The sequence below is a fragment of the Microcaecilia unicolor genome, chromosome 5 (assembly GCF_901765095.1).
Source record: "Microcaecilia unicolor chromosome 5, aMicUni1.1, whole genome shotgun sequence".
In the NCBI taxonomy this organism is placed as follows: domain Eukaryota; kingdom Metazoa; phylum Chordata; class Amphibia; order Gymnophiona; family Siphonopidae; genus Microcaecilia; species Microcaecilia unicolor.
In genome coordinates, this window is record NC_044035.1 from 3,714,152 (window position 1) to 3,730,072 (window position 15,921).

The 15,921-nt window shown below is 44.6% G+C and overlaps 1 protein-coding gene across 6 annotated transcripts in view; it reads right to left on the reverse strand.

Moving 5' to 3' along the window:
- TACC2 (transforming acidic coiled-coil containing protein 2) overlaps positions 1–15,921 on the reverse strand; it is a 209,638-nt gene that overhangs the window by 160,673 nt on the left and 33,044 nt on the right. For all 6 annotated transcript variants that reach the window (XM_030202587.1, XM_030202588.1, XM_030202590.1 and 3 more), the window contains one exon: positions 2,971–4,571. In XM_030202587.1, the coding sequence (XP_030058447.1) occupies positions 2,971–4,571 (1,601 nt within the window). The remainder of the gene's footprint in view (positions 1–2,970; positions 4,572–15,921) is intronic.

A 15,921-nucleotide genomic window follows, 5' to 3' on the forward strand; every position in this document is an offset into this window, starting at 1 on the left:
AGTTTCTGTGAGTCTGATGTCCTGCACGTACGTGCAGGACATCAGACTCACAGAAACAGAAGCCTGCGCGGCCGCATTGCTGATCTGCAAGGGCAGGCTTCTAGATGGAATGTTCCTAGTGGAGGAGTAGCCTAGTGGTTAGTGCAGTGGAACATGGGATGTTGTTACTATTTGAGATTCTGGAATGTTGCTACTATTGGAGATTCTACATGGAATGTTGCTATTCCACTAGCAACATTCCATATTTAGATTGTGAGCTCTTTGAGCAGGGACTGTCTTTTGTGTATGGTGTACAGCGCTGCGCATGCCTTGTAGGGCTATAGAAGTGATAAGTAGTAGTAGTAATGTAGAAGCCTGCCCTTGCAGATCAGCAACGTGACTGCGCAGGCTTCTGTTTCTGTGAGTCTGATGTCCTGCACGTACGTGCAGGACATCAGACTCACAGAAACAGAAGCCTGCGCGGCCGCATTGCTGATCTGCAAGGGCAGGCTTCTAGATGGAATGTTCCTAGTGGAGGAGTAGCCTAGTGGTTAGTGCAGTGGAACATGGGATGTTGTTACTATTTGAGATTCTGGAATGTTGCTACTATTGGAGATTCTACATGGAATGTTGCTATTCCACTAGCAACATTCCATATTTAGATTGTGAGCTCTTTGAGCAGGGACTGTCTTTTGTGTATGGTGTACAGCGCTGCGCATGCCTTGTAGGGCTATAGAAGTGATAAGTAGTAGTAGTAATGTAGAAGCCTGCCCTTGCAGATCAGCAACGTGACTGCGCAGGCTTCTGTTTCTGTGAGTCTGATGTCCTGCACGTACGTGCAGGACATCAGACTCACAGAAACAGAAGCCTGCGCAGTCACGTTGCTGATCTGCAAGGGCAGGCTTCTAGATGGAATGTTCCTAGTGGAGGAGTAGCCTAGTGGTTAGTGCAGTGGAACATGGGATGTTGTTACTATTTGAGATTCTGGAATGTTGCTACTATTGGAGATTCTACATGGAATGTTGCTATTCCACTAGCAACATTCCATATTTAGATTGTGAGCTCTTTGAGCAGGGACTGTCTTTTGTGTATGGTGTACAGCGCTGCGTATGCCTTGTAGCGCTATAGAAATGATAAGTAGTAGTAGTATATAAGAACCAGTCAGCACTGGAGTATGATTCACTCTTTTGCCCTGAGCTGAAGAAGGAGTTTATTATGCCACATTTGGAAGTTTATTGCACGTTTGATATATTGCTATTTACACTAGTTTATAGCTTAATAGTGATTACTATACCCTCTGACTATGCAGGGCAGAGCAGTGTACACATTCCAAAAATGTGAGGAAAAAGGAAAAGAACTTCAAATTCTATAGGGAAGTAAATTCATTCACAGAGGGATAGAGGGAAGACAGGAGGGAACAGGGGGAGGGGAGATTAAAACATTCGTGCAGTATGAAGGGGAACAAAAGGAGAGGGGGGTGGCTGGTGAACTCTAACTATCTGGTACTCCGAAAGCCTGTATAAAAAGCCAAGTCTTAAGTTCAGATTTAAAGTTTGGAAAGGAAAGATTGCTACGGAGGGAAAGGGGAAGATTGTTCCAGACATGAGGTGAAAGAAAGAAAAATGCGCAATGCGTAGTTGATTCTAAATACACAAATTTGGGACTCGGAAAGATTAGACGATGATCACTAATGGAGCGGAGAACTCTTGCAGGAGAATAAGGGATTGTGAGACAAGAAAGGTAATCAGGTAAACCTACTCGGAGAGCTTTGAATGTCAATGTTGCCGCTTTGTAAAGGATGTGTTGTTGGACCGGTAACCCATGATACTGCTTTAACAAGAGGTGTGCTGTGATCACAATGACGGGCACGACAAAGTAAACGGAGGGCAGAGTTTTGAAGAGTTCGTAACTTCTCTAATGCCATATAAGGTAAACCTGCATAAATGATGTTACAGTAGTCTAGACGGGATGTAGAAAAAGAGAGAAAAAGAGCATGAAATTGATTAGAGTCAAAGAGGTGACGAATTGCACGCAGTTGCCGAAAGATCAGAAAGCTGACTCTGAATGTGTGAAATATGCGGCAAGAAAGATAGGGAGGAATCGAGGATAACTCCTGTAGCGAAAACTAGGTATTGGGGTGATAGGGGTTCCGAAAAGATGAATGGGAGAAGAGGGGGTGTACAATAAACAATAGAAAAGAATGAAAAGGAGCTACAATGTAAAGTAAAAGACTCTGCCATAATTGTTATTGCGAGCCCGCAGATTTCACCGTTTCCCCCCCATCAGCAATCAGTTAGGGTAACATTGTTCAAACCAAGCGAGCCTTCAATGCTGATTTAAATCAAGGCAATGACGCTTCAGTATGAAGACCCAAAGGGAGGTTGTTCCACAAGGAAGGAGCAACTACTGAGAATACAGAAGACGGTATGTTTTCAAAGCAAATCTGATGAAAAGATGGTCTAGCCTGAAGATTGTGAGGGGACGTAAGGTATAAGAAATGAGGTTTCAGAGGAGCGTATCATATGGACAAGCATCAGTACATTAAAGGGAAATCTCGCTGAAATTTGAGTGCTACCTCCCAAAAGTTAGTCAAGACATACAGTATATTAAATCGGTCCACTAAAAAAGTGTCCCCTTATGGGTTTTTTAAAAATTTACCAAGTTTTATACAGTTGGCACTTTTGACTACGTTATGATTTATCACATTTATTTATTTAGGCATGTTGCAGATACTTGTATAAAGTAATCTTTGTGTGTGTATGATCACATATATACCTAAATGTCCTTCTAGAAAATACTGACCACATGACAATAATGTAAACGTTGTGCAGGAGCGGAGTTCATAAGTACGTGTCTAAATTATAAAATACTCTTTTCTACACACATACTTAAAAATTATAGGAGAAGACCTGCTCCAGAGCTGGCGCATGTGTCCGACACGATTTCCACTATAAACACGAGTATTTTATAAATACAAATAGGTGGTCCTACCTCCTCGTTCCTGTGACTTCTGAAGAGCACTTCTCATCCAAGGGGTCCGGTGTCTTCAGGCTGGAGATGTCCTGCTCATGTCCTGGCTTCACTGGGTGGGAGATCTCATTGATGGGAATGTTCAGGTTATCTCCTGAGGAAGAGAGCTCACTGATGGGGGGCCTCAGGATTAGGCTGGGGGTGTCATAGCTTACTCCTGAGGTAAGGGAGGCAGTGATTTCACTGATGAGGGCCCCAAGATTTAAGTTGGGACTGTCCTGTTTATCTTCTGAGGTGACTACAGAAGAGATCTGCTTGATAGGGAGCCCAGATTTCAAACTGGATGTGTCCCAATTATCATCTGAGATTACTGAAGTAATTTCTTTGATGGGGAGCCCAGGACTCAGGCTGGAGGTATCCTGGTTATCATCTGAGATTACTGTAGTAATTTCCTTGATGGGGAGCCCGGGACTTAGGCTGGAGGTGTCATGGTTATCATCTGAGATTACTGTAGTAATTTCTTTGATAGGGAGCTCAGGACTCTGCCTTGGGATGTCCTGGTTATTATCTGAGATAACTGAAGTAATTTCTTTGATGGGGAGTCCAGGATTTAGGCTGTGGATGTCCTGGCTTACTCCTGAAGTTAATGATGTGCCAATTTCCTTGATAGAGAGGCCAGAGCTCAAACAGACAGTGTCCTGATTATCTCCTGGGTCTATTGGAACAAGTCTGTCATTAATGGGGAGATCAAGGCTCAAGTTGAGGGTGTGCTGGCTATCTTCTAGAATTTCTGGAGCATAGATATCCTTGATAGGGCTCAAACTAAATGTGTTCTGGTTCTCTCCTGAGAAAATCTCATTGGTGGCATGCCCGAGACTTTGAGTGGCTGTGTCCTGGCTTACTTCTGAGAACTCATTGATGGGGAGCCTGAGATTTAGGCTGACAGTGTCATGGCTTATTTCTGAGGATACTGAGGCAGAGTTCTCCTTGGTAGGGAGACCAGGACTTAAGTTGTGGGTGCCCAGGTTATCTTCTGGGGTTGCTGGGAAGGAAATCTCATTGGTGGGGAACCAAAGATTCAGCCTAGGGATATCCTGGTTGTCGTCTGGAACTACTGATAAGATTTCCTTGTTAGGGAGTCCAAGGTGCAAACTGGAGGTTTCCTGGCTTAGTTCTGAGGTTACTGATGTGAAGATCTCCTTGATAGGAAGCCCAAGGCTCGGGGTGGAGATGTCCTGGTTATCTCCTGGGGTTATTGCAGACGAGATCTCCTTGATGGGAAGCCCAAGGTTCAGGGTGGAGATGTCCTGGTTATCTCCTGGGGTTATTGCAGAAGAGATCTCCTTGATGGGAAGCCCAAGGCTCAGAGTGGAGATGTCCTGGTTATCTCCTGGGGTTATTGCAGAAGAGATCTGCTTGTTGGGGAGTGGGATGTCCTGATTATCTTCATGGGCTACTAAGGAAGGCACTTTATCAGTGGGGAAGGTGAGGCTCGCATGTGATATGTCCTGATTAACACTTTTCTCTGTGCCTTTTTTCCGTTGCTTCTTCTTCTTTATGGTCTGGCCATGTTCAGAAGATTTTACACTCTCTGCTTGTAAAGGCTTGGGTGATGAAGACTCCTAAATACAAATGAAAAACAAAAACAACAAATATATATTTTAGGTTGACACAAAAAATGTCAAAGACAACTGTGTCTCTTATCACTTACAGATTTCTTGGAAAAGTGTTTTAGCTCCTAAATGACAGAGATATTCAGGGATCTCTGAAGCCTAGAAGATCCTGGGTGCTGAACATCTGCAGAACCAGAACCTTTCCAACCACAGGCCACAACCCATTAAACTGCAGCCTGAGCACAGCTGTAACTCTCCAACCACTACCCACAAACAACATAACCAATGATACCACCAACTACCACTGAAGTCCACCACCCACCACCCACAGCCCATAAACCATCCAACCACAGCATCATCACCTGCAGGCACAACCCACTAACTATAGACCCCAAAATGTAAAATTCTAACCACAATTCCACCAACCAAAGCTGTAGTCCTTCCAAAAATAGGCCATAATCCATCTAACAGCAGTACCATCATACACATCTACAACTATCTAATTACATGCCACAACACTTTCACCACAGCATCGCCAACAGAAGTTTCAGTCCTTCATGACAGAACTCTCTCAAACCACAGGATAAAACCATTCAATTGTAACTGCAACCCTACCAACTTCAGTCACAGCTCCTCCAGCTTCAAGCCACAAACCATCCAACCATAACCACACATCCACAATCCTTAAACCACAGATCCTTTAACTGTAGTCAAAAGCACTCAAACCACAGCCCCTCAAATTGTAGGTCAGATACCTTATATGGCAGAAATCACTCCACAACTGCAGCCCCTCTAACTGCGAGTCACAATTCGTTTAACTGCAGATCCTAAACCTCAGATCATCTAACCACGGTTCCTCCAACTATAAGTCACAACCCCTCTGACTATAGCCATAAGTTCCCCCCTACCAACTGCAGCACCTCTAACTAAATACAACCTTTTCAACCAAAGGCCACAAACCATCCAACTGAAGCTGCAAATGCCCAACAAAAGGTTACAACCTATCAAACTACACCAGGAACCCTTCCGATTATAGCATCATCACTCACAGCTGCAATCTTCTAACCACTTCAGAAAACCCTAAAACTGTAGACCATAAACCATTCGACTATAGGCATAGTCTCTCCAATCATAAGCCACAAACCATCCAGCCACAGTGTTTAATAAAGTCAGTTAAGACATAGCCTAGCAGCAAAACATTTGGTTAATGTTGGATTCCCAACTCTCTTCCACCCCAGGCTCAGTTTTTGCTTTCTAGGCATTTAAGTCAGTTCAGAGGATAGGAGGGGAAATTTTTCTCTACAAGTTTTACTACTTCTACTACTTATCATTTCTAAAGCGCTACTAGACGTACACTTGAACATGAAGGGCAACTTCATAAGCAAGATCTTAGCCTTTAGGAATAGATTAGTTCTAGGAACTTGCAGTTCATGTAACAAAGTAACATAGTAGATGACGGCAGAAAAAGACCTGCACGGTCCATCCAGTCTGCCCAACAAGATAAACTCATATGTGTATACCTTACCTTGATTTGTACCTGTCTTTTTCAGGGCACAGACCGTATAAGTCTGCCCAGCACTATTCCCCGCCTCCCAACCACCAGTCCCACCTCCCACCACCGGATCTGGCACAGACCGTATAAGTCTGCCCAGCACTATTCCCCTTCTCCCAAACACCAGTCCCGCCTCCCACCACTGGCTCTGGCACAGACCGTATAAGTCTGCCCAGCACTATCCCCGCCTCCCAACCACCAGTCCCGCCTCCCACCACTGGCTCTGGCACAGACCGTATAAGTCTGCCCAGCACTATCCCCGCCTCCCAACCACCAGTCCCGCCTCTCACCACTGGCTCTGGCACAGACCGTATAAGTCTGCCCAGCACTATTCCCCTTCTCCCAAACACCAGTCCCGCCTCCCACCACTGGCTCTGGCACAGACCGTATAAGTCTGCCCAGCACTATCCCCGCCTCCCAACCACCAGTCCCGCCTCCCACCACTGGCTCTGGCACAGACCGTATAAGTCTGCCCAGCACTATTCCCCGCCTCCCAACCACCATCCCCTCTTCCCCCCACCGGCTCCGCCACCCAATTTCGGCTAAGCTCCTGAGGATCCATTCCTTCTGCACAGGATTCCTTTATGTATATCCCACGCATGTTTGAATTCCGTTATACACAATAAACATAAGGTAATAGTTTATGCATCCCTATTCTCTTAGAAACTTTAAATAACTAATTAACACTAAGATGCAGACAGCAGTCCAGCAGTGAACATAAGAACATAAGAGTAGACAGACCAATGGTTCATCTAGCCCACTATCCTGTTTCTAACAGTGGCCAAGCGAGATCACAAGTACCTGGCAGAAACCCAAATAGTGGCAACATTCCATGGGAGCTATCCAGTCTTTTGCAGCAAGTGTTACATGTTTGGTTATCTCCCAGCTGGTGAGTGGTCAAATGTGAGCACTCGGTGCAAAGAGCTCCTAGCACTCAGGAGAACAGATCCGATCTCTGGAGGCTAGAGCATCAGACTTGGAGGAGTTGAGATACACAGAAAGGTTTATAGAGGAGGCCTACACGGATATAATAGAGATGTCCCACCTCCAGTCTGGCAACCTCTGCGTTGCCATAGAGAAGAAAGGTCACCCGAAGGGACAGCATCACCATGGAGAGGCAGGAAGTGATCCTGTAGCCAGGACCTGCCCTTCAGGGGATGCAATATCCTCTTACACCGAGGATCTACCTCCAGGGCTTCTGCTCAGGAGGGAAGGGTTAGGATAGACATTTTAATTGGTAGTTCAATCATTAGACATGTAGATTGCTGGGTGGCTGGAGGACATGATGATCACTTGGTAACTTTCCTGCCTGGTGCAAAGGTGATGACCCTCACACATCACATACATATAATTTTAGGCGGCTGTTTTGGTATGTGTGGTACCATTGACATAGGAAAGTGTGGGAGAGAGGTTCTGGTAGCCAAACTTAGGCTCTTACACAGAAAGGAGAAATTAGGTCTTACCTAATAATTTTCTTTCCATTAGTCTTTCCCGCTATTCCAGAAACTGTGGGATACTTGTGTTCATCAATCAGCAAATGGAGATAGAGAACTGAAAACTAAGCTGAAACAGATCTCTCTTGGTATCCAGTCCAGCTCCTCAGTATTTATGTAGACAAGGAGAAACTCAGAATAAACACAATAATCTTAAAAAACTCACAAACCTAACACTAAACAGGCGAGCAAACATGTGTGGACATCTTTCATCTCTGGACAAGTGGTAGAGAACAAGATGCAGGAAGCACCATGCAAGGTGACAGTCATTATTTGATCTATTACTTCGCACCGACTAAACATCTCAGAAACACAAGGTAGGCCTCTGGAATAGTGGGAAGGACCAATGGAAAGAAAATTATCAGGTAAGACCTAATTTCTTCTTCCATCATTAACAATAAATTTATATTCCGCCATATACCTTGCGGTTCAATGCGGATTACATGATTAAAGAAGCAGGATATTACCTGGAATTACAATCTTTAAAATAAAAAAGAAACTAATATATCGCTCTATTAGTCACTATAATTCAGGACAAATTTTTTAAATAGGTAAGTTTTAATCTGCCTATGGAATTGAGCATAATTTATCACCGATATTAACATGGTTTGAATTTCTTTCTCTAAACAAGCTGCCCGATATGATAAGAGATTTTCTAATAACCTAGTTCTCTTTATATTCTTTAAAGATGGAAATGTAAAGAAAGAGCAGGTTCTCATAGCTCTAGTGTTTTTCATAAAGACTATGAAGGTAAGATGGAGATAAACCATGAAGTATCTTACATACAAAACAGAAAAATGTAGATAATGCCCTCGCATAAACTGGGAACCAATGCAATTGTTTATAGAGTGGAGTGGAGGAGAGGCCTAGTGGTTAGAGCACCAGTCTTGACATCCAGAGGTGGCCAATTCAAATCCCACCGCTGCTCCTTGTGATCTTGGGCAAAGTCACTTAACCCTCCATTGCCTCAGGTACAAACTTAGATTGTGAGCCCTCCTGGGACAGAGAAATAGCCAGTGTACCGGAAATGTAACTCAATTTGAGCTACTACTGAAAGGTGTGAGCAAAATCTGAATAAATAAATAAAGATTCCATTCAGAATCTCAAAGAATAGCAACATTCCATGTAGAACCCCAAAGAGTAGCAAGATTCTGGAATCCTAAAGAGTGACAAGATTCCATGTAGAACCCCAAAGAATATCAAGATTCTGGAATCCTAAAGAGTGACAAGATTCCATGCAGAATCTCAAACAGTAGCAACATTCCATGTAGAACCCAAAAGAATAACAAGCGGAGGAGTGGCCTAGTGGTTAGAGCACCGGTCTCGCAATCCAGAGGTGGCCAGTTCAAACCCCACTGCTGCTCCTTGTGATCTTGGGCAAGTCACTTAACCCTCCATTGCCTCAGGTACAAACTTAGATTGTGAGCCCTCCTGGGACAGAGAAATATCCAGTGTACCTGACTGGAACTCACCTTGAGCTACTACTGACAAAGGTGTGAGCAAAATCCAAATAAATAATATCAATGCTACATTTTGAATGGTATTAAGTCTCTTCAGTAGTTTTTTAGAAACTCCTAAGCAAATGATATTGCAGTAATCTAGCAAGTTTAAAACCAGGGACTGTACCGATAGACAAAATTAGTCCTGATTAAAATACTTCTGAATTCTTTGCCAGTTACACATTATAAAGAATAATTTCTGATCCATGGACAACCTAATATCTATCCAAATTCCTAATACTTTAATACAGGAAGAAAATTGATAAGCTATTTGATTTATCACTGTACTTTTCTCATCTGTATCTGGAGAGTGGCTAACTAGTAAAAATTTAGTCTTCTCTGAGTTTAATTTAAATTTATGCTTTTTCATCCATACTTCAAAGGTATTAACAATAACGAAGTAAATCTGTATGAGATGAAACCAAAGAATTAACTGGGACCAAAACCAACACCCAACGTGTCCATAACATAACCCAGAGAATGTAAGTAAACATTAAAAAGCAAGGGGGAGAGTGGGGTGCCCTAAGGAACCCCACTAGAGTTACTCCATCTATCTGACAGATCACCATCCAGTCTTACTCTATAGGTTCAATCTTTTAAAAATCTCAAAACCATCTATAGACATTTCAGGTTATTCCTATACTATCCAAGATTTGAATATAATGATCAACCAGCAAGATAGAAATGACCAAATCAAAATAACTTTTTTGTCTCAACCGAGCCCTTTCAAAGGCCAAGCCATAAGACCAAAGGGGCATAGATCTTCCATGAGCACTGGACCTTGCATCAGTAGGCTATGTACCCGTGGATGACGGGAAGGGCCCCCCATCCAGCAGTTGAATCAGATCCACGTACCACGGCCTCTGCGGCCAATCTGAGGCTACAAAATTATTCAACTCTGGTGCAATGCAATCTTTTTCAACACATGGCCTATCATGAGCCAAGGAGGGAAGACATATAGTAGATGTGTGTCTGGCCAAGGTTGCAATCCAGCATCGATCCCCATCAAAACATAGGAACATTAAAAAATGTAGGTAGATAAAGACCATACGGCCTATCCAATCTGCCCATCCATGCCTTCTATTCTCCCTCTCACTCCCTTAGAGATCCTATGTTTATGTCCCAAGCTCTCCGCCATTCCATGAATTCACCACCCTTTCCGTGAAGAAGTATTTCCTCAGGTTACTTCTGAGTCTATCCCCTTTCACCTTCATCCGATGCTCCCTCATTCCGGACCCCGGTGAAGGACATATTGAAAGAGACTCGCCTCCTGTGCATTTATGCTGTGTAGGTATTTAAATGTCTCTATCATATCTTCCCTCTCCCACCTTTCTTCCAAAGTCTATATATTGAGATCTGTCCCCATAAACAGAAAAAGACAAAAGGATAAAGTTACAATACACTTAAATACGCTGCATATAGAGCAATACTCTTAAATGTGAATTTTTACGAATCAATTAGGATATCCTCTAATCAACAATCTCACTTTTTAATGATCTGCACGTCTTCTGTACTGCTGTGGGCTGAAGAATATCTTCCTGAGGCGAATAAATTACAAAAACGATAAACTGTCTTTCAGCCTTTTAGGATGAAAATTGTTATATAATGTAAAAAAGTATTTCTATTGTTCAGCTTTGTAAAAACAGTTTGAGAAAACTATTAGTTGTTTTAATGCAAGAGTTGTTGACCTTTTTTGGTTCCTGCACCCCTTTAACTGATCAATGAAACCCTCGCACCCTATTCCTAAATCACATGTCCACTAGGGACTATTGACAGATAACATGTCACTAAAATTACAGTAGTACACAGTTATACTAATAACTGTCATAATAACAGTCTTCGTGCTGTCTAGAAGGTTTCAAGAAATTGCCTCAGATTTCAAGACCCTTCTTCACACCCTGTCTGACCTGTTACCACACTCCTTGGGGTGTGGGCACCACTGCCTCTATTTTAGCGATTTTAACATTAGAAAATGTGATCTGTGTGTCAAACTTAATGCCACATTTAATAGCCAGATTCCTAGAGTTCAACCAAGTAGGCGAAAGTAGATCAGATTTTGTGCCTCCCCATAAGACAAACATGTTGTCAATGTATCTTTTCCAAAAAAAAGAGGAAGTCATGACCCATCTTTCATCAAAGGTGGAAGAGTCATGTTGCAGGACATCAGTGAAACAAAGAGAAGTCCAGGGTTTCTAAAAATCCTTTATTCTCCAACTATGTCAAATTCATGTGCAGTCTTGACCCAACATGGGCCATGTTTCGGCATAAAAGCCTTCTTCAGGGGTCTTCCACAAATGCATGTAGGGGAACAAGTAAATTGGAGAAAAATGCTCCTAGCACCAGATAGTTAGACTCTGATGCACTCTGAAAGGCTATGAACACAAGACTATCTCTACTTCAGGAAGCAGGTGAAAGCTTGGCTCTTCAACCAAGCCTTTAACGGAAGAAGTAACTAACTCGTTAGTCTCACTCACACACACAAGGAGTGACTTGGGCTGCATATACTGCAGCAGGACATGTTTATCCACTCCTACCCTAGCTCAGATAACATTTACCCATTTCTCTGACCTCATGTGCAACTTTCTTTAAATCAATCACATTACTTTCTAACTCTTCCTACTTTCTTACCCTTCTTTATGTTACATCTTTGCTTTACCCTTTGCTATCATCTATTATGTTCTATTACGTATTGTGTTGACATTGTAAATAGTATACCATGCCATACTTTGTATTATTTTTGAATATTTTTACTGCTGTAATTGTCTGTTGCTCATGTTTGATCTATTTTTACTGTACACCGCCTTGAGTGAATTCCTTCAAAAAGGCAGTAAATAAATCCTAATAAATAAATAAAAAGAAAGTATATCTTTGCAGGATGCCAAGCATTCAAAAAAACTCATGTTGGGTCAAGATTGGACATGCATTTGACGGGTCAAGACTGCACACGCATTTGACATATTGTTGGAGAATAAAGGATTTTTAGAAACTCTGGACTTCTCTTTCTTTCACTGATTTCCTGGAACACGACTCTTCCACCTCTTCTGCTTCTATTTGAATATTGTGGGAGTTTGCTGTTCCTTTTGTTTGCTGCCATCTTTCATCAAAGTCATTCCAGTAAAGATTAACTAAGGATGGGACAAAGGTAGTTCCCATTGTGGTACCAGATATCTGCAAATACAAATCCTTTTGAAACAGAAAAGTATTCTGTAAAGCAATGATTCCCAAACCTGATCCTGGAGGCACCCCAGCCAGTCAGGCTTTCAGGATACCCACAATGAATATTCATGAGAGAGATTTGCACGCACTGTCTCCACTGCATGCAAATCTCTCTGATGAATATTCGTAGTGGATATCCTGAAAACCTGACTGGCTGGGGTGCTTCCAAGACCAGGTTTGGGAATCATTGCTGTAAAGCTGTTGCTACCAATTGAACTAACAACTCCATGAAAACCTAACATTTCTCAAACTTTCTATGGATGTATATATAAATAGTACATTTAAGGTGACCAAAAAGTGTATATTATTAACTGAACTTCTGTTTAAAATAAGGTATAAGGAGCAGCCCCCCCCCCCCCCCCATACAGAGCACCTCCATTTCTGCAGTCCCAGACTGAAAAATGCCTCCTCCTCTCCAGCTCTGAGACAGCAAGTGTCCTCTTACCTTCTCCTGTTCCTCTGCAAAGCCCTGAGGCAGGTCTCCTGACTGTGACTGGGGACGCTCACTCTCTGGCTGCTGCTACAGGTGACTGTGAACTGGATCACAGGGTCGTCCCCATGGCACTCAGAGTCATGTTACACCAACAACGGCCAGGCCAGGCCCAGTAACCAAGGCTGCCAGCTGGCTCTCATTCCCAGCTCTGGCTGAACTAGTCCTATTCTTACTCACTTCCCCACAAGTCCTTGCAGGCAGTGGAGTAAAACCAGGACTGGATCAACCTGGCATGAAAATCTGGAGTCGGTTGCTAAGTAGAAACTGGGAGCCTGCAAAGCAGAGGATGAAGGCTGGGGCCCCCAACAGCCCCGCACTGAGGTATACAGCTATCAGGCCCAGTAATAATGGAGCCCAGAGAGAACAGGCAGAAGGATCAGGGCCCCCTATGCACTCAAACAGAGCCACAGAGCTGCCAAGCTGAATGATTATGGAGCTCAGGGAATACAGACCACAGAGCAGGGGCCCCGGAGGGCCCACCCACAGCTACACAGCTGCCTGGCCCAGTAACCACAGATTCTGGAGAGCCCCTAATCTGCACGCAGCCACATCATAACATTGCCAAGCGTATGTCACTTAGCAGCAGTGCACAGAGCAGGCCAAATGCATACTACCACTGATCAGAGATCAGAAAACACCATGCTTACACCTGCCCCCCTCAACCCCAGGAGTGCAGATGCTCTGTACAGGGTCTGCTCCTTACACCTGCCCACCTCAGCTGTGGACCTCTCTGGATCAATTCAGCAGCACAGGTTCAACCTGCAGAAACAGGTAATCAACAGCACAGAGGGCAGGCCAGCGCCAGTCGCAGCGTTCCACCGCTCCACTGCCAGGCCTGAGGATTTGAAGATGATGCTTGTCCTGCACAATTCACTCTAGACTTCCAGATCATTTCAAGGGCATGTGTTGAGCTTGCAAGGGGCACAGTGGGGAGGCCATTCATACTGCACCACTGCTTCCCCAGGACCAGGGTAACAGGATAAGAAAACGCCTCGCTTGTTCTGCGCAATTTACAGTAGGTCTCTGGATTACTTCAGGAGCGTGCTTTCATCTTGCTGGAAGGAGTTCCATTAAAGAAAAAATGTTAAAACACAAACCTGAGAATGACAAATTTGTCAGTCTTACAACGAAAAAGGGGTTGACATTCAAGAAGCAAGGGCTGACAGATCAATCGTTCGAGGTTAATGTCCAGACTGGGCTGCAGGTCTTTACAACATGGAAACTGGGAGACACTTTTAAATACCCCAAAGGTGGTAATGTTATCTGTGGAATATGCTTGAAAGGTAAAATTATGTATAATCATACCTGATAATTTTCTTTCCATTAATCATAGCTGATCAATCCATAGACTGGTGGGTTGTGTCCATCTACCAGCAGGTGGAGATAGAGAGCAAACTTTTGCCTCCCTATATGTGGTCATGTGCTGCCGGAAACTCCTCAGTATGTCGATATCAAAGCTCCATCCGCAGGACTCAGCACTTAGAGAATTACACCCACGAAGGGACACTCTGCCCAGCTCACCACCGCCGAAACGGGGGAGGGGAATTAACCCAGCTCATCCCCACACAAGTGGGGGAGGGGAATCCGTCCAGCTCATCCCCGCGGAGCGGGGGAGGGACACCACACCCGCCGATGCGGGGGGATCTGGCTTATCCTGCAACCGCAACCGCGGGAGGAGCTGACTGACCCTAACACCGCCGAAGCGGGAGGGGTACAAAGCTGCCCTACAGCCGCACGAAGCGGGAGGGAGTGCCGGCAGAATTTATGTCTCAATCCAGCCCCGTAAAACGGGGGGGGAGAGGAATGCAGCAGCTCACTGTAACACAAACTCGTCTCAACTCTTGAAGAATCCAAGTGAAAAAACTTGAGCACGAAGTCTTTCTGAAGTAACTGAAGACTAAACTTGAACCTGAAATGCAACCAGAATAAAAACAGTACAGATATCTGGGAGGGGCTATGGATTGATCAGCTATGATTAATGGAAAGAAAATTATCAGGTATGATTATACATAATTTTACCTTCCATATCATCAAGCTGATCAATCCATAGACTGGTGGGATGTACCAAAGCAGTACTCACCCAGGGCGGGACATTGAAATCCCTGACCTCAACACTGAAGCTCCAAACCGGGCCTCCGCCCGTGCAGCCACAGTCAAACGGTAATGCTTGGAGAATGTATGAGCCGAAGCCCAAGTTGCCGCCTTGCATATCTCTTCCAAGGAGACGGATCCGGCCTCTGCCATCGAGGCCGCCTGAGCTCTCGTGGAGTGAGCCTTCAGCTGGATAGGCGGCACCTTCCCCGCGGCCACATAAGCCGCTGCAATGGCTTCCTTGACCCATCTTGCCACTGTAGGCTTAGCAGCCTGCAGACCCTTACGAGGACCTGCAAACAGGACAAACAGATGATCCGATTTCCGGAAATCATTGGTCACTTCCAAGTATCTGATGATGACTCGTCTCACATCCAGATATTTAAGAGCAGAGTACTCCTCTGGGTAGTCCTCCCTACGAAAGGAAGGGAGACAGAGCTGCTGATTCACATGGAAGCGAGAAACAATCTTGGGCAGGAAGGAAGGCACTGTGCGAATAGTCACTCCTGCCTCAGTGAACTGCAGAAAAGGCTCTCGACATGAGAGCGCCTGGAGCTCGGAAACTCTTCTGGCTGAAGTGATAGCCACCAAAAAGACTGCTTTCAACGTCAGGTCTTTCAGAGATGCCCTCGACAAGGGTTCAAAAGGCGGCTTCTGCAATGCTCTTAGCACCAGGTTGAGATTCCACGCAGGCACCACTGAGTGCAGAGCAGGGCGCAGGTGATTAACTCCCTTGAGAAAGCGTACCACATCTGGCTGCGAAGCCAGGGAAGCACCCTTCAGGCGGCCCCTGAAGCAAGCCAGAGCCGCTACCTGGACTTTAAGGGAACTGAGCGACAGGCCTTTCTCCAGACCTTCTTGCAGGAATGCCAACACTGAAGAAATTGGAGCAGTGAAGGGAGAAAGTGAGCCTGCTTCACACCACGCTGCAAAGATACGCCAAACCCTGGCGTAAGCAGTAGAAGTAGAGCGCTTCCTCGCTCTCAGCATAGTGGCGATGACCTTGTCTGAGAAG